The 19079-nt window shown below is 40.3% G+C and overlaps 1 protein-coding gene across 6 annotated transcripts in view; it reads left to right on the forward strand.

Annotated features, from left to right (window-relative positions):
* Nucleotides 1-8488: 8488 nt before the first annotated feature.
* The window catches only part of gria2b (glutamate receptor, ionotropic, AMPA 2b), an 83654-nt gene continuing 73063 nt past the window's right edge, over nt 8489-19079 (forward strand). For all 6 annotated transcript variants that reach the window (XR_013491842.1, XM_033632633.2, XM_033632634.2 and 3 more), the window contains exons 1-2: nt 8489-8868; nt 9013-9153. Coding sequence is in view for 5 of the 6 variants with exons in the window: in XM_033632633.2 (XP_033488524.1) it covers nt 8784-8868; nt 9013-9153 (226 nt within the window). In the remaining variant the exon portion in view is untranslated. The remainder of the gene's footprint in view (nt 8869-9012; nt 9154-19079) is intronic.

The following is a 19079-nucleotide window of genomic DNA, read 5'->3' on the forward strand; positions in this document are numbered from 1 at the left end:
AAGACCAAATGTTTTCATTAACAAGCGTAAAAATTTCCATCTCACTTTTGTGGTTTATTCGTGTAAAATGACTGAAAGGTAAACATTCTCACACAGCCAGCGGGTTCATGATTTGATTATGAGTATCTCTCATTTCACTCCTAAAAACTCATTACAACGCTCTTCAGCTTTGCGACAGTTAAATTATCTCTCAGGCTGCAAATTCAGTACATTGCGGAATGTGCTGTAAGATAATCAAACTGAAATTACATTTCAATCCAGCAGCAGCAGAATGAATCCATGCATGACAGAATCTCCAGACAAGGTCAAACAGATGACATGTGTGAGAGTGTGAAACACAAGCAGCTGAGCATGCCATGAGAGGGATTTACATTGAGAAGAACACCAGAAAGCAAAGGTTTGGGTGTCCAAGTCATGTGGAGTGCAACAAGTAGAGTTTGGCACTTGCACCGAGCTAGTCAAGGGAAATTCTGGTTTTCAAACAACCTGACTCGGATTTCCATAGTTTTGGCCGTTGTTCCTATTGCTAATAGAAATATTGTACCCATTAATGTCATTGTTGATATCTGATAACATAACAAAGGAAGGACTAAGTCATAGTTTGCAAGTCTCAGGTAAGTCTCAAGTCTTCACACTTGAGACCCAATTCAAGTCCCAAGTCAAGACAGTCCTAAACTTTGAGTTTCAAGTCCTAAACTAGTCATACTGTGCTCTAAGCAAAATGTAATGCCCTTTAAACATCAGAAACATCAGATTTTAATGATGTAATTCTAATGATGATGAATTTTTGGTTGTGTGGACCCCAGGAAGAGTAGTTGCTACCTAGGTAGTAACTAATGGGGATCCAAATAAATAAATAAATTAATTAATTAATTAATTAATTAATACCATGTTATATATAAGCAGGATGGAATGCATGCACCTACCCTGTGGCAGTCAGATGCAGAGGCTTTGTCGGAAAATCCACCCAACAGCTGCTAAAAACCCTCTGAGTCACCGGGTCCAAGCAAAAGAAGGCACCCTGGGAACTGGCCAAGGAGGCAGAGAAAGGGAGCTGCTGGCTGTGGCTCAGTAGAAGAGACCCAAAATGGCAGTGCAGTGCCCTACCACCTAGAGATGTTCTGGGATTCAAGGGGCGAAACATCTGTGAAGGGCGGCTCCCAGCTGGCAACCCTGCAGCTAGCCTGCTGGCACCTGTAGAGGTGCAACAGGCAGAACTGCCTTGCAGGTAACAAACACCTGTGCTTGCATCTATTAATTTACAAAAGTCATGAATGCTATTAAAAAAAGTATTTAGTTGTTGAAACAAATGCAACTGAACTTGAGGATAAAAAAGGAGTGCTGACTTTGCTCTTTCATAGCATGTAGCACTGTTAACCACAATCTAATTAATTTTGTATATTTCTGTCCTTTTCCTGTCTTGTTTAACTCGTCTCATTTTGGGAAACTTTCTCTTTCTCTAACTTTCAAGTCAAAAGGCTCAAGTCCAAGTGAAGTCACGAGTCACTGGTGTTAGAGTCCGAGCTGAATTGTGGATCTTGTTTGATTTTGGCAAATTGAGTCTAGTCTTGCATAGCCAGACTTGTCTCCACAGTGCTGTACATGTCATTGCCAGAAAAAGGTATGAAATCACTGATAATCATCCTGCTATCAGGGACAAAAATGCTGTGGCTTGTTTGTGGTTCTGTGGACCAATCACAATCGTCCTGGGCAGTGCTAAGCCTAGGATGCAATGACGGTGCTCTTGCACACGGTAGGAGCTGAACATATTAGAATGGCTTTGCAAAAGAAAACACCACAAAAACAGTAACAGATGTACGTCACTGTGTTCCAACTTTTAGTATTAAAAAAGACAAACAGAATTTGATTATAGGTACCCCAGACACAAAGCCTACAAGCCTAGCTCTGGAGAAGCTCACTGGACCTGTTGAAACTCCAGACAATTTGCTGGCTGCATGTGACCCTTGCAGAACATTATTATGATGATATCACAGAGGCTTGTGTGAAGTGAAACAGATTTGGTGTTTAAAGAAGTGGTAAATCAGCTCCAACTGTCCGTGACAGAAAACAGATCAACATCAAGCATCAGAGTCCTGTGAGACGGAGGCTGGGCTTTTCTGAGGTGGGTTCACAAGTCGTTTCATTCGTTCCAAATCTTTGTCAAAACTTGCCATTATCAGAGGAAGAAGAAGAATGCCGGCCTAAATCAGCACCCAATGGCAAGCTTATAGCCACGGTCTACATGAACTCAAGTCTAAAGTTATCAAGTTTGTGATTTGAGTCCTACTTGAGTCCAAGTCATGTCACTCTAGTCAGCACCTCTGGAACATGACAACATCACTTATACAAACCATGACAGCATAAGAAATACAAGCAGTTAGACGAATCAGGCAGGTTTTAAACAAACCCCAGTTTTACATGTCTGTAATTTCTCAATAATTTCGTACTGATTTCCCAGATGCTTCCTGGAAAAACCTCTAAATTTGGACTAATTACAGGGAAAATAGAGTCAGTGAGCAGTTAGCACACTTTCTTTTAATGAATTCCAACTAATTGCAAATGTAACTTTGAGAGTGTTTTAGTCAGTGTAAAGCAGTTCAAATGAACATGCAAAAATGTTAAATATGCCCACAGGCAAGCACACATCGCAACATGAAAAGTAAAGTTTCCATAAATAAACATATGATAAATTAAAATAGATATCAGGGTTTCAAAATTTCTCATTTAGCCTCTTACTACAAGTCAAAGAGTCCAACAAAAACATACTAAAGATAAGCAGAATTCTGTGTATCTGTCCTCTTGCTTTTCTTTGTTGCTTTTTTCTTTAGTGGCGACAGTAGCTCAGTCCACAGGGACTTATTTTGTGAACTGGAGGGTTGTAGGTGCAAGTCCCTGTATGGGCCAAGTATGGAGCATGGACTGGTAGCTGGAGAGGTGCCAGTTCACCTCCTGTGCACCGCAGAGGTGCCCTTGTGCAAGGCACTGAACCCCCAACTGCTTGGGGCACCTGTCCATGAGCAGCCCCCTCATTCTGACATCTCTCCATTTGATACATGTATAGATCCTGTTTGTGCATGTGTGTGTATATGACAACAGAGTGAAAAAATTGGATTTCCCCTTGGGGATCAATAAAGTATATCTTCTTCCTCGTTTCTTCTTTTTCTTTCAGGGGGCTTTAAATGGAGGAATTGACCTTTCGCTAAGCCCCGCCCCTTTGTGATGGTGCGACAAGCTGTCAGAGTAAGCATGGAGTCCACACTGTAACTAACTGCACTCCCTGAAGAAATATGATCATATTTTTGTAAAGTGATTCCAGAGAGAAGCAGACAGAGGGGTCTACAGTCTGTGTTTGAAGGATATATCCAGGATGTCAAACTGACTCAGCAGCAACAACAGGTTAAAAAGACAAAGATAGTTAGAAGCTAAAGCCAAACTATAGGCTACAGATCACAGTGTAAAAGTGAACCACCACATCACTGCTGATCGCCACACAAGACAATGAATATAAAGGGAAACTTTGCTGATATTGAACCAGCTGTGTGGCATCGCAGTGTGTGCAGATGAACGGTGTTTGGCGTCGCCTGTGAGGTCAAACAACGTTCATCTGCACACACTGTGATGACACACAGCTGGTTGAATATCAACAAAGTTTCCCTGCTTCCCTTCACTGGTTCCTGTACAGCAGGGTCGGCCTTTGTTTCACTGTTATAATCATTAAAAAGCAGCATGTGTATATATTCAGTAGGCTATATCTTCTGTAGCTAGCTAGCTAACCCTACGCTTTTCAGGGTTTGATTTTGGTTTTGGAACAGGGAAGAAACGTATATCTTTTTCCAACCTCTCCAGGTAACGAGTATCATTAATACACGACGTGCCCCAGGCACAACATTTAGCTCCAAATCCACAAAACCAGCTGAAAATGAAGGAAATCTGAAACAATGGAGCACAGCTGTGTCTGAGCCGCCCGATGCTGTTATGATTGGCGAGCCTGTGTTTGGGGGCGGGACTTAGCAAAGGGTCAATTGTTTTGAGGATATCCATATGATTAGAACCACATCAAATGCTTTTTTATCCGTGGAAACATCTTGAACATTACTAAGAAACGATTTGGGAGTCAGGTGCTCCTTTTTATTCAGGTGTTTTTCCAAGTACACAGTTTAAATAATGAAATTAAACTGTTTGAAACTGATCTGATTGTATTTTATTGTAGAATGTTGCTGTGTTCCCTGATTTCAGTGCTTACCTTGTTGACCATATAGTGTTATATCCAAAAAAATCATGGCCAACATCAAGTAAATGGGACCGATGTTAAGTGTTCCTTTAAATTCCCTCCCCTTTGTGTACTCATGAAGCTAAATGACTCTTTGCAAAGAGGCCAGTGTGTTACATGTGATGTGCTGTCCGTGGTGCTGAAATCTGACACACACTGTTACTTCTAACTGCCACCACCCTGAGCTCCCACTCTCTCCCCGCCTCATTAGTTTGCTCTCATACTGCTATCTCACACTCTCCAGTGATTAATATACATCTGTCCGTGCAGGCTGAGATATGCATATCATAAAACAAGGGGACAGGAATGCCATTTGTTTCCTGTTAGCTGTGAGGCAGCAGCCTCTCCTCCATTTAACCCTGTTCAAAATGGCAGTTACAGCCAGCCGCAGATTTGCATTGGATTTGTATGCAGAGGGGGGAAATAAGCGCTAGATCAAAGTTAAAGAGGAGATTCATTTGATGGGTATTCCTGCAGGGCATGAGTGATGGCCTCCAGCTGATGCACTTGATGAGTTTTCTCAGTATGAAATGTTGGCCTTTAACGAGGTTTAGAGGAGACTTGTTTTTCAAGTGACCGAAAAACATTTGAAGGTCTCAATTCAGATCGTCTATTTAATATATTTTTGCTGCCTGTCTGACATTTTGTCAATTAAACAAAACAGTTCTTAAGGTTGGGAATATCAATATTCTATTGTGCATTCAGAAACTATTAACGGAGAAAGGATTACGTGTTCCAGACGGAGGGCCAAAAGGTATTCAACAAATTGAGTCACAAACGAATTAAGATTAAAGTCAGTCTTCACTGTTACTATGGAAATGATCCTTTTGGACTTATCTTCAATCTTAAAATTTCAGATACAGATGTAGGAGGCATGTTTTTATGTGTCTGATACACTCCTGCTGCTACTGTTTCATACAGGATAGTTTAAGGGTCAAAAATCTGATCCCTGCAAGGGTGAAGTGATCTTGAGCGACCTTTATCAGCCTGCTCACTCATTATGAACTTCACAGCTGAAACTATAAATCAATTAGTTGATGGACAGAAAATAAATTTTGATAAACGTGCAGAATCTCTGGTACCACTTCCTCCATTTACAGCTTTTACCATTCTGTTCAAGGTGTATCAAGCAGTTTGAATTCATAACCTTGGGCCCTCCTTTCCAGTATTTTTGGACATTTTATAAGCTAAATTTCACGTGAATGAAAATCAAAGTACTTTATTCCTCCCTAAAGGGGAAATTCAAGGTGAGCATGTAAACAGAAGCACACATAGCCATTTCATTCACACACATAAAAATCTAAAAATACAAATATGAAATACAAAGACAAACATTTTATAATTAAATTCACAAAGGTTAAAAGCAGAAGGACGATTAATTTAGAAAAGAACCACTGATTTATTGATGCTTAAAATAATAATAAGATGTAGATGTAGATGCAGCCCAAGTGTTACAAACTAACAGACACAGTGGAAGATGTGCTACGATGTTTCTTTAAAAAATATCATATTATTTAAAATATTTCACGGCTGAAAAGGAGGCCTTTTCATAAAAACAGAGGAGAAGGACTGCGGCTTTCGTTTTTGCTCTAGAGGAAGGAAACCTACAACTATCAGAATGCATTGCACCACGTATTAAGATTGGTCGTTTATCTACAGAACATAATATGGCGGCGGACTGGAAACAAACAATCTCGATTTACAGTTAAACGGTAAGCTAAAATATGTTTCTGAAAACATTGGAGTTGAGATAGGCAACACAGTAACAGAATGTTGGTTCATATTTTAATAGGAATGCTTAGTTTTACCGTTTCATCTCAGTTTTTTTAGCCTTTCTTTTTACAATACAGGAAATAGAATGGCGCCCACTTCCGGTTCACAAATTGACATATTACAGCCAAACAATGCATTAAATGTGTTTCTGAAGACGTTTGAGGCGAGAAATATTTAATGCACTAACGGAATATTGGTTTATGTTTTATCAGCACTGCCTTATTATATGGTTTAGTCGTTGAGAGAGAGAGGAAGAGAGGTGTGTCGGAATTCTCTCTCTACTTGCTTTTTTACTCTTTGTGTCTAAAATGGCGGGCATACGAAAATGCGGAAATACAATCCGTAGTAGAGCAACAGCTCGAGAGCAGAGCACTTACTTCGTAAAGCCAAAGAAAATCTGCATGGGCAATGGTAAGATAGATGGAAGTTTACCACAGTTAATTTACACATACATCATCATGGTACAAAGCTGGTTGAAAATGATTAATCTGTTTATTTTCTGCTGTTTATTGATGATTGATTAAGGGGACTACAATTAGTAGCTCCCCCAGGAGGGGGCGGGAGGGGGCAGGGGGTCCATGGCAACCTTCATACATTTGCTGGCTCTCTTTGGAGAAAATAAGTGGAGGCAGAATTTACTGGCTTTAAGAGATGGAGCACTCATTTTTTGAGGCAGAGAAGGTCACGGTATCTACCAAACAACTCGTATTACTTTTGTTATCATCCCAACACTGACAACAAAGTACTAGGCTACGAGTTGTTTGGTTTTGGAGTAACTGTAATATTACATCTGAAATTTAGTTACACTACTCATTACTGGGGAAAGTAATATTGTTATTGTAATGTTTTGCTAGTGACACGTTACTGCCCAACACTAAAACTAGGCAACCTAAGGCATCCATTGGTAGCCTAACATGTTGGTATAGTTTGTTGGGAAGGGGGCATCAAACTTCTAGATTTTGTCAAGGGAGCTAGTGGCATGACCTTGTTTAAAGGGCTCTCTTGAACTCTCATCCTCAGATATTTGAATGAAAATGGGTTCTATGCCTGTGAATCTTCCCTTAAACTTCAGAAGGCTTGTTCAGAGTAAACATTTTGTTCCTTACAATCAATGACCTCCTTCAAATTAAAGCAGTATATTTGTCTTTTGAAGGAAAAGGACAACCAGCGTATCTGAAGAACAACAAATTGCATAACCTGTAACATAACACACTAACTCAAAATGTTAACTGTACCGATATTGGTCACATCAGATAATTAGAAACTGTATAATAAGAAACCAAAGAATATCAGTTTACAATACCCTACAACCCCTTGTTTCCACTTACCTATGTGACTGGTGTTCATAGATCTGTAAATATATGGATGATGCCTCTAGTGTCCAACGCAAGGAAGTTTATTTCTTTACAGATAGATAGAGACCTGATAGAAACTACCTGTAGCCATGCAGGAGAGGCTAATTGGAACATTACCGGGACAGAAACAGGACCTGCATGTACTTGGCATGGTTTATGAAATATTTAAATAAAAAGACATATGAATGGCTGAACGAGTCATAATGACAATCTGACTTTATATTATGTATAACCATAGTTTAGCAGAATAACATTACTCAGATTCACACCGAACAACTCACTTGACAATCAACACAGGCAACTGAATTGAAGAAAAATAGCTTGTTAGCCAGTTAGCAGCCTGTTAGCTAAGCTAGCACACTGTCAAACCCAAAATCAACCACAAAAGTTAAATTTTTTTGAGCATACTCGCAGCAAATTGTGGACTGAGATATTACGGAGCAGTAGGAGTTTCGCAAGCAAATTGGATATCATGGAGATTCCCATAGGAATACAAAGACTTCCGGTTGCCTCGTCGCCGTACACATAGGTAAGTGGAAATGAGGTGTAAGTCTCCATATTGACATAATTTTCAGCTGGATCAGTATAGTAGTATTTCTGAAATTCAGCTTTTGGTTTTGTTGTGCCACTCCTAGATTTCCAGTGGCCCTATCTGGCCTCCCATGTGAAACATTTCTGGGGGCCACTGACTACAATCTGTTAAGGAAGGTTCATTTAATCTTGGAGAGGAAGATGACAAGTTAAGTCAGTCCACTTGAGGTTCTTGGTGTTTGGTTGGGTTAGCCACTTCCATAAAATCAGACTGACCTGTTGAAAAACTGGGACTCTATGTGGAAGGTTGAAATGTTCTGCCTGCACTTCATAAAGTCAGTATCATCCCCAGGATGTATTAAATCAACAATGTTCCAGGTTTTCAAGCCCTTATGCTACTAATTAAAGTTTGAGGTTTAATTCCCATTGTAGCTGGAGGTGTAGTGTGCGCTCTTGTCACTAAGTAGTTTCCGCTCGGCTCTTTCCGTCTCTGTCCGCTTTCTCATTAACATTCCTCACTTGTGGGTGTGATGCTGAAAGGATCTCCTGCGCGCCGAGCGGAGACGCGCAGTGTCCCTGTGCGTTTAGAGGAGGTATCAGCTGCCGGCAGGAGGGGAGCGACGAGGAGGAGCGGAAGAAGAGACAGCAGACCTACATTGCAGGCGACCATTCCTTCACTGCTGGTGTCCTTTCACAGCGTGCCACCTGCATAAAAAGAAACGCTCCTTTGCTGCTGATTTTAAAATTTTCTCCCCAAAGGCTGAAGGTGTCCAATATGTGTCGGATCTAACATCTCCGGAGACATCGAGGAATATCAAACTCCACCGGTGGATGTGGACACCTAAACTGTGGACATGGAAAAGATAGTGAATTTATCCGTTTCAGTTCTGCTGGTTTTATGGGGATGCGCGCTTGGAGGCTCGCCCAGTGTTCAGATTGGTAGGTATCCATTAGTTCAAAGATAGAAACCACTTGGATAAAAGGGCGAATTTGTGCGTAAAATGCTGAGAAAATGTGCTTGGAGAATGTGTCTTACCAGAGAACATTGTGGAAGTCTAGCTGATGTTTGTATCTCGGTTTCAGGGGGACTCTTTCCAAGGGGTGCGGATCAAGAGTACAGCGCATTTCGGATAGGAATGGTTCAGTTTGGCACCTCGGAATTCAGATTGACGCCCCACATTGACAATCTGGAAGTGGCGAACAGTTTTGCTGTAACCAACTGCTGTAAGTGACAAAAATATTTTCCCCTTTCTTTTTAAAATGAATGAATCTTTCTTGCAAGTGTTTGCTATCCATAAAATGTTCATACCTGTATTGTGCGTTTTGGTGAGGTGCAGTTTGGATAAATGTATCTATAGAGATGGGAATCATATGAAATGTTTTAATATTCTGTCAGCAAACATATCAAGGCTTTGAGCTTGGTGAGCGAGCATCGTGTAGGCAGGGGGAAAGTTGGTTTCCACAGTAACAGTCAGTCACATCCATCCCATTTTCATTCCTTCAGATTCAGAGATCAAACAAGGCAACGCTGCAAATATATCGATCCTGCTTTTTCTTTTTTGTATCCAACAGCCTTTTAAACCCAATGATTTTTACAAAAGTGAGCGGAGAGACGAGTGGAGTGATTCATCAACCTGTTTCTTGAATCAAATGGTATTTCTATATGCTACCAATTTACCGATCTGACTTTCTATCTTCTTTATTCCACGAAAAAAGAAAACCGGCACTTGAGACAAATAGATCCAATCTGTCTCGCCACACTGATTGGATTTTTCTTTCATGTTTAGAGAAAATAAACGAGACTTGCTGAGATGGACATTTTTTTTGCTGTGTGTTCCGATGTCACGTCTTTTCTCGGCTCAAGAAGCAGCGTTCATCCATTGTTGGCTCCTATAAGACATCACACATACACAGATGTACGCACGGAGTGCCTGAGCGACGCTTTAACGTATATTGAGGATTAATAGTGTGCGCTGAATTAACACCCAAGGCCCTAAATGATTGACAGCCCCCTGGATAAAACGCACGGGGATAATAAAACCTAAATCACGACTCTAAAGCCTCACATCCAACTCCATCACTTCGCCTATACACCGTTTTATTCCAGCAGACAGTGGAGAGTTTTCACTTCTCATCACGCCTTTTCTGTCATCACAAGAACCAAGACTGTTTTCTTTGAAAAGCAGCAAATAGGTTCTGAGGTCGCTATTTTTAATAGCCACAGCTCGCACATTTCATTAGGCGGTTGCCAAGCGACTACTCCTCTCAACAGTCCCTTAAACATAAATCAAACGCTTCTGATTGGTGCGCGCATCGGTCCAATCGATTTCATTACCATATAAAAGCTTCCTGCTTGGAGAGGCTCGTTGCTTCCGACGGATTACAGCGAGAGCCATGTCGATGTGAGACATACAAATATCACTTTCCTCACTACCAGAAACATTGTACACCCTCTGGGAAATAGGAACTGAGACCGAAGTATTTGTTGTGGGACTCTGGAAATATCGTTTTCTTATTTATTGTTGACAGCAATCTGCATCCAACAATTGTATCAGCATGTATTTATTGTTGACTTGTTTTAAATGGATTGCACATATTTAAAGGTGCACATCTTGAATAGACCTGTGTGTGATTTCCCCCCAGTTTGTTTCTTCTACCTCTCTGTGGTGTTACATAATCAATATTTTCATTATAACTAGATTAGCAAACATCTAACTTGGTTGTCTCAATCAATTATGGCCACATTGAAGTGATCCCAACCTGATTGGTCTACTTAAGTTGTGGTGTTAAGTCAGTTTTTCAAATTATGCTGGCATGTGATCAATTACCTCAGTCTGATTTCTTCAAGTATTTTTTAAAAAATATTTTTTCATTTATTAAACCTTTTTTCAACCAGGAAGTCCCACTGAGACTGAAAATCTTTCACAAGGGAGACCTGGCTGAGGTAACAGCCTATCCAAACATATTTAAAAACAACAAAGACAACATATAATGCAAAAATCCACAATAAAAAAAACAAGTCAAACACAAGCACGTCACCACATTATTTGTGATGCCTTTAAATTAATCAATTTTAAATCTTTTTTAAGATTGTTCCATGTCCAAGTTGCAAAGAAGGAGAATGCAGTTTTCAACAGATCTGTTAAAAACAGGTACATTAAAAAGCAACCACTTCAATTCTGCACATGCTCCAGAGAGATCAGGGAGTGAACCTGATGACAAAACATAAAATAAACACAAAGAATAGCACAGGGCAGTTCTTAAAAACACAAATAACCACCAGAAAAGTCATTTTTATTACCCTATTCTTAATTTCTGACAGCTGGCCTCCACATATGCTTCTGGGAATGAACTTAATCGAATCATGTAAAGTCAGAGTTTTAGTGAAATCGCTGTACAACAATCCCTGTAAATGCTTTGAGCTATCATTTAGAGTATTTAGTGTGCACGTAATTAACTGAAGCTGCTGCATGATGGTTTATGCTAAGCACCTGACACTTGTGATATTTCAGACTGGTGGGGTGACAAACTGCAAGGCCGGCTCACTTCAGCAACACAGTTTGGTTATTGTCGGGGTAGCATTTAGACGGCAAATTACTGAAACAATCACACAGCTCCCAGTGACCCTGAATGGGGAATGAGTGGGTTTAGAGAAAGAACAAGTGAATAGCTGGATGTAGATTCGTGATGAGTGAATGACTGTCACAATAAATGTTGAAAAGGCTGCTAATAGTCTGAGGGATGTTTTTGTCCCTCGGCTGAAATTGTGCACATGCTTTGCTTTCTCCAAAATGTGTGTGCATGGACTGTATCCTCCTCGAATATTACTTGAGTGGGAGTTTGAAGTAGGAGGGGTGAGGGTAGCTGGGGTGAGGAGGTGAGGTGGTGGTGAGGGGTTTGCTTTTAAGCCGGTAGATGGCAGTCTGCCTCACAATCCACCTCCGTGTGTAATTATAGTGCATTAACACCACCACTTTGCCTTTTGTTAAAATGTACTTTGCAAGGCAGCACGCAGCAGAGAATAAAAGGAGAAATATTGAAGCTGACATATTGAAAGCTAAAACATTATAAGTACAGGTCCTTGTAAGATTTCTGTGGAGCTCCTCACACACTCCATTACTTCGGAGCTGTTGCTCAGTGTGGCTGTGTGTCAGGTGTGAGCTTTCACTTTGGATCCAACAAAAGCACATTTGTCTTTAATGAGGAAGGAAGCATGAGGGAAAATGTGAAACTAAATGTGGTTTTACTGAGGTGCACTACAGGAGCTGAGTGGCAGATTTGCTCTCACATTGTTCATTGTTTAAATAGGAAAGGAGCAGATATTTGTACCAGGTCTGAACCGAGGCTGTGCACCAAGTCTCAGTATTTTTCAGTCCTAACCAAACTGTCTGTAGCACAAAGTATTGAAAAGTTTTAAGCACCAAAAGTTGGCACAGAAAACTCATTTACACATTTTTTTAATCAGATACTTGCTGACTTTTACCATAATTTAATTAACTGTATATTTTTTGGCTTCATGAACTAGTAATTAGTTTTGTATTTTCTCTCCGATCCAATATAACACAGTAAAGACATTATTTAAGATTATGAAAAAAGACTCAGAACATATGGATCTGTGCCCCACAGTCATATCACACTCTGCTTGTACTTGGCCTGTGCAGCAGCATACTTCATCAATGCAGTGTGTCAGAGACAGTGTGAGGGAGGATGATGCATTCCTCCATCAATAACAGTTCATCTGGACAGGCCTGCATCTGCTGCCAAGACCAGGGGAGTCATTCTGACTGTGTGTGTGCATGTACAGGATGTGTGTGCAGTTATATTGGTGTGCTGTCCACCCAGAGCAATAAATTGAAAAGATTCTCGTTCGAACTTCCGAGAATAGAATCACCTCCCAGACCCCGTGTGGTTAAATGACTAATGCCCCCTAAAACACAACACCGCTGTTAAAAATAATAGATATTTATGGTGGATGTTGGATTTCTGGGGCCATATTACTGTGTTGTATTTTTCATCTTTAAAATACTTTAAAAAAGGATTTGTAAGCTCTAACTTACAGTAGAGTCGTGCTTTCTAGTTTAGCCACAATGTATTATGAACAGCAGCTTTTGGGTTGCCAGGTTGTGATCTATAACGCATCAAAAAATGTTTTAACCATTAATAAAGCATTAGATACAAAACAAATGCCCTTGTTAGAAAGTGGTACTTATTTTTTCTGTGGACAACCTGCCAATGGAGACATTATGGCTCATACTGTGATATTTCCTGCACAGCTGCATTCAAAATCGTGTGGGCGCTCCACCAGTTTACACATGAAAGTATATTTACTCAACATAAGGAGTCCAATTCAGCTTATGAAAACAATTGGTTGGTAAAATAACCGTTGATGATGTCATCAGGGTTATTGGCATTGAACTCCATATTTTAACAGAAAGCTTGCAGTATGAACTGAAGTTTGAAAGATGTTGCCATTTATCAGTCAGCAAAGATCCACTGGAAGATGCTAAAGAGTTGTGTAGGAGCCAGAATATGTATTTAACCTCTGTTGCATATTATTTGTTTAGGCTGCACACATTCTTTTGGCCACTTTCACTACCATCCGGTAGTTGTGATTGGCACAGGGGTGTGGTTTCACATTATTGTACCTGTTCTTTCACTAGTGTGGCGGCTTCTAGACAAAGAGGGCGAGCTTTTGGCTTCAGTTTGTTGACCTAGTCACATTACGTAATCTTGAGTTTCATCTCGTTTTCCTTTAGTTATCTCAGTTATTTATTTCAGTCGGTATGGATTTATTTGAGCAATAGCAGTTAAGAACCGACTCAGCTTCTTGGCGGCTTTTTTCATTGATAGTGGTGGCTACAAGTTGCATCATCTGCTTCAAATGTCATCACTCAATTAAATGGGCGTTATCGTTGTTTATCAGCCTCATAAGCATGAGTCAGAAGGGGTTTGCTACACCTACTAGTAGGTTCCAGGTAGGCTTGTGCCGGTTTGAAAATTTTCCAGCCGGTTTGATTTAAAGCCGAACTGATATATCGAATTATATACCTAATTTTACCACTGGGGGTCGCATTTGAGCTATTTTTCCCAATAAAAGCCCATTGTAGGTGTAATGTGCTTCCAATCCACTAGGTGGCGGTAATGGTGTATTAACCGCCAATACACACAAGGTTACATGAGAAGAAGAAGAAGCAGAAGGCCACCAAGACATTAGGACAAAGATGGTGGATAAACCAGTAATAACAGTAGTAATAGTACAGTATAGTATATACTGTATAGTACAGTAGTAATCCAGTATCTTTGGTTAGGGCGACAAACTGAATGACTGCTGACCCCCTCGCACTTTTCCCTGCCCCCAATGAAATTTGATCTCTCGCAGCAGCAGCAGACAGCTGAACGGAGCTGCGGAGTCCCTCTGCAGCCTCTGAGACAAACTAAACAAAACACTTGTAGGCTCCTCCACTTCATTTATAAACAAACATAAACCTTATTAAGTTGTCATAATGCATGCTACAATGCAAGATAAGTTGAATATAGTCCCTGCTGATATGAAAAGCTTTTTTCAATAGACTTGAATTGTGAAAGAGATGTGTGTAAATAAGTGGATACATTTTTTGAGCAATAGGATCTGATCCACTTGGTCTGCCATAGTTTAAGAAGTCTAGAAGAGGCTCATGATTAGTTCTATCCAAATTCAAGTTGGTGGAGAGTTAAACCAGAAGTTAGCTGCTTAGACAGCAGAAGTTAGCTGCTGGGTTCACGAGAGTCTGTAGTGTGCTTGCTCTGTAGGTCTAACGATGCATAAGATCTGGGTAATTTTATACTCGGATGTGGATCTTTTTTGGCCTTATGTGTCACTTAGCAACTTGCATAGGAATGAGTGGGGTCCCACTTCAAAAGCTGTAGCCAGTTCTCTTTATGCATCCATGACAGGTTCAGAAGGCTGTCATCAACCTATTAAACATATGTTAGTATGACTCTATTCTACCTTCTACATTTAGGTTTATGGTTAGGAGGCAACCTCTAATGGCCAAAGTAATTATGATGGGGTAAAGGAGGAAGTCGGGTGATGTAATATAAAGAGCAACAAAGTCTGCGTAAGAAGGAGGCCTGAGTGGATGGATGGGTCAAAAAGACATAGGACGTTTATCTGAGAGACTGCTGTTTGTGTCCCATGTGAACCCAAAAGTCAACATTGATGTAACATATTTAACTTATGTCAGGTTCTCATTTGTTTTATCCAAACTACTACTTTTCCTGAACCTTACCAAGTAGATCTGGTGCCAAATCCTCATGAAAGTGAAACGGTAACCTAACCTTTCACACCAGTGATATGCACTTTCTGGCCTACTGGTAGGTGCATTTTGCCCCATCTGAAGCATTTTAATGGTAATGATAACAACTGATAACAGCCATTTAATGAGCTGATAACATTCGAAATGGTTGGTTGCATCATGGGGAATGTAAAATTGAGTGTTTTAAGGCATCTGCTGTTTTGATTTTGACCATTCTTTTGTTACATTTGTGTTTTGCAAGTGTCCCTTATATGGGATTAAATATTTCAGATGTGTGAGCAATGAACAGAGAAAAGTAGGATTTAGTTTCAGGGGGGGTTTGACCCCACAAAGGGTCACAAGATAAATCTAAGGGGTTGTGAGATAATCATCAGGGCTAAAACTAAGTAAAAGACATTCTGCTACTCAAAGTGATGCTTGTTCTTTAGTCTTTTATCTAATCTTTGCATTTTTCTAGTGAGATACTGGCCTCACATTATTGCTCACAGTATTCAAATGAAACCAAAGGAAAGTCACTCCAGGACTGAACTGCACACCCCTTAATGAGGGGTCACAAGTAGACATTACTTTGTATTAACGGGTCGTGAGCATAAATGGTTGGGAACCTCTCTGAAGTCAAAATATTGCATGAACATCCTATTATGAGCCTCCAAAATGCAGCGCGGCTACAGCTTTCTCTTTTGCCACCAGCGGTGCAAAATTTGACACCTTTTCTGACAATTTTTGTGTTAGTGAACGACAAAGGCACATGTCACAGCACCATCCCCACGCCTTTTTCTAATTGGAAAAACCACCACATAACTGCAACACAGGATCACTGATAGGGAATCTGACAAACATCACAAAATTAGCAGTTATCTACAGCAGGAATGGACCTTTCCTTTAATAGTGAAAAATGTTTATATTATCCTGTGCACCAGGCTTTTTGCATTTGTGTGTGTGTGTGTGTGTCTGCGTTTGCCTGCCAAATTCAACTTTACATTCTGCTATAGCATGCTCCTGTGCTTTTATTTCAGATTCTCGCCTCTTTCAAAGCAAACCTCTCTCCCTCCTCTGAGAGCAGCAGAGCAGTTTGAGGTCACTGACAGCTGGCCGGCGATTTAACACTTCAAAGTTCTAGTTTGTCATGGTCGAATCACGTCATACTGTAATTTCATGCATCTACATGCACATAGCATCTCAGGGATGCATGCTTTCAGGGACCTTGCTGAATGATCAAAAGCTCAAACCGACCATATACGCGCAGCAGAGCATTGGTTATAGCCAATTTATTGTTCACACTTAATTAAGTGCATTCTCCTCCATTTCAGAGGAAGCTGTGAAATATTAAATAGGCCTGGGAGCTGGCCGGTCAAAAAATGAGGCTAAAGAACCCTCTGTGGATCTTTGCTTGCCCTGAATACAGCCCCCAACCAAGCCCTTATCACTCTGTCCTCAAAAAACACAGGACTGAGATAGCATCAGTTACAGCCTGATTCAAAGGCTCTTAGCTGGAAGTCCCCTCCTGTCTTAAATCCAATGACTTACTTTGCACAGTGCCTCTGAGGAAGGTGGCTCAAAAGCAGTTTGCCCTCAGCTAAGCAGGAAGCAAACGTGTTTGTCCTCCAGCGACAGTGGCTTGTGCATCTCAAAGTTCACAGTGAGACACACAGACTGCATGTTGGAGCCAGAATAAGACCTTAAAATCATGATTTATTTAGTAGACAGACTGTCGAGACAGAGACTGAACTTGACAGAATCTGACTGGTGGCTCATGTTTGTTTTCCTCCTGGCTTTGGGAGAGTCACCAAGGTTTGATGGATCACTTTAAAATGCGTTTCATGGCAGAAATGCACAAAACTCACCAAAACTGAGATTACTTTTACATTTTGGGTGTACATAAAATACACTGTACATATACATACTAAATGTACTATTTGACTAAATAAGCTTATATAAAGGTCCATTTACTTGTGTTTTACAGTAGTGATAGGCAGATTGTGTCGGTTCCTTCAAGTTGATGGATTTAAGAGTAGGGCTGCAACTAACGATTATTTTCATTGTCGATTATTTCTTCAATTAGTCAACTAATCATTTTATCGAAAAATGTGTTGAAAAGTGTTGCTCTGTCTCTCCCAAACCCCAAAATTATGTCATCTGATGTCTTGTTTCATACACATCCCAAAGGATTTTAGTACACCGTCATGGGAGAGTGTGTAAAGCTGCCAATATTTGAACGTAAGAAGCTGCAATAAGAGTATTTTGGGGTAGTTTTATAGTACTTTTCCATGAAAAATGACTCAAACCGATTAGTCAACTACTAAAATAGTCAGCGATTATTTTAATAGTCGATTAGTCATCGATTAATATTCTGCAGCCCTATTTAAGAATGATTTCACAGCTGCCCTGTTTGGTTTGGTTCACTCAAACTCAAGTTTGTTTGCCCCCTAAGTGCGGTTCATTTGGGCAGGTTTGAACATAGTAATCACAATTGGGTGTGTACCAAAACAACCAGACCGAGATCTTCTTGAAGAGGTGGTCTCGGTCCGGTTACAAACGAACTCTGGTGCGGTTCATTTGTAGTGAGAACGTGTTCCGACCTGGATGTGAACCAACTGCAGTCACATGACATATTGTTTGGGTTAAACATGAGCATGTTACAGTCCTGGAGGATTATTAATGTGCATCTCCTCCTGTACTGTCTTAATATGCACATTCAGCACATCCAATGCATCAAAACATTGTTTTCTAGTTGGAGCCGCGCCTCGTTTTCAAACTGTATGGTTTGACTAAAATGAACAATGACAGCAATATAGTCCACGATGAGCTTGATCTGGTCCGCTTGTAAATGCTGCCGTGAGAACATGAACCAACTCTAGGCAATTGTACAGCTTTGTAACAAAATTAGTCCCTGATTCGGACCAAAGCAAGACAACTCTAGATCTGAAAGCAGCCTAAATGTACCATACCTTTTGAGTCATAAAACTTTTTGCAAAATATGGTGTCAGTTTCTCTGTGACACCATTATAGTACATGCACATTCAACAGCTGTTGCTGCCTGCGCCACGAAACTTCACTTCGAAACATTGCCAGTCATTGTGTGTAAGTTTACATCAATAAAGATAAACACATTTTAATGCATTGATTCAGCATTCCACTCTATGTAAGTAGGCTATGTCAGCTCAGTGGAATGTTACAGAAATGTCATTGAGCAAACAATTGTGATGCTTTGAGGGGCAATTAGCAGATGCCCCAGTTACCTCCTTGTGTTGCATTCATGTGGTGTTGGAAAAATGAGTTCCCGATCATATTTCATGGCTCAGTGTGATGTTTAAATGCTTAAATGCTCTGAGCAATAGAATACAATACATGTTCTTGATAGCATCCATGTTGTTTCCAACTTAAAGCTCATGAACACACCAAGGTCGGAAGAATGACCATTTGAGGATCACATGAATGCACTGTTGGCCTCAACTTTAATCGGTCCTTCATTGTTCATTCAGTATCATTGCTGCAGTATGTTTTGACACTTTACAGATTCATAAGTGTTTGGCAGACTGATCAGGTACATACAAGACACTAAAAAGATTCATTTGTTCATTATTGCCCATCACTATTTCCCAGAGCTTTCAGCGGTATCTGACAGTCTTCATAAGTAAAAATAGTTTATATAGTAAACTCAGCTGTCACCACACAACATAAATATAGAACCTCAAGTGAGTCAATGTAAAAAAAAAAGCTAATAAGTGGAATTTAAAATTATTTTATGAATGAATTCTCGTTCATTTTCATCAAATATTCTCCCTTTGGCTGTTGTTTTTTGGCATTTAGTATATATGCACATGAGGATCCAGTTATTATTCATCCCCTGTATAA

The sequence above is a fragment of the Epinephelus lanceolatus genome, chromosome 7 (genome assembly GCF_041903045.1).
Source record: "Epinephelus lanceolatus isolate andai-2023 chromosome 7, ASM4190304v1, whole genome shotgun sequence".
Lineage (NCBI taxonomy): Eukaryota > Metazoa > Chordata > Actinopteri > Perciformes > Serranidae > Epinephelus > Epinephelus lanceolatus.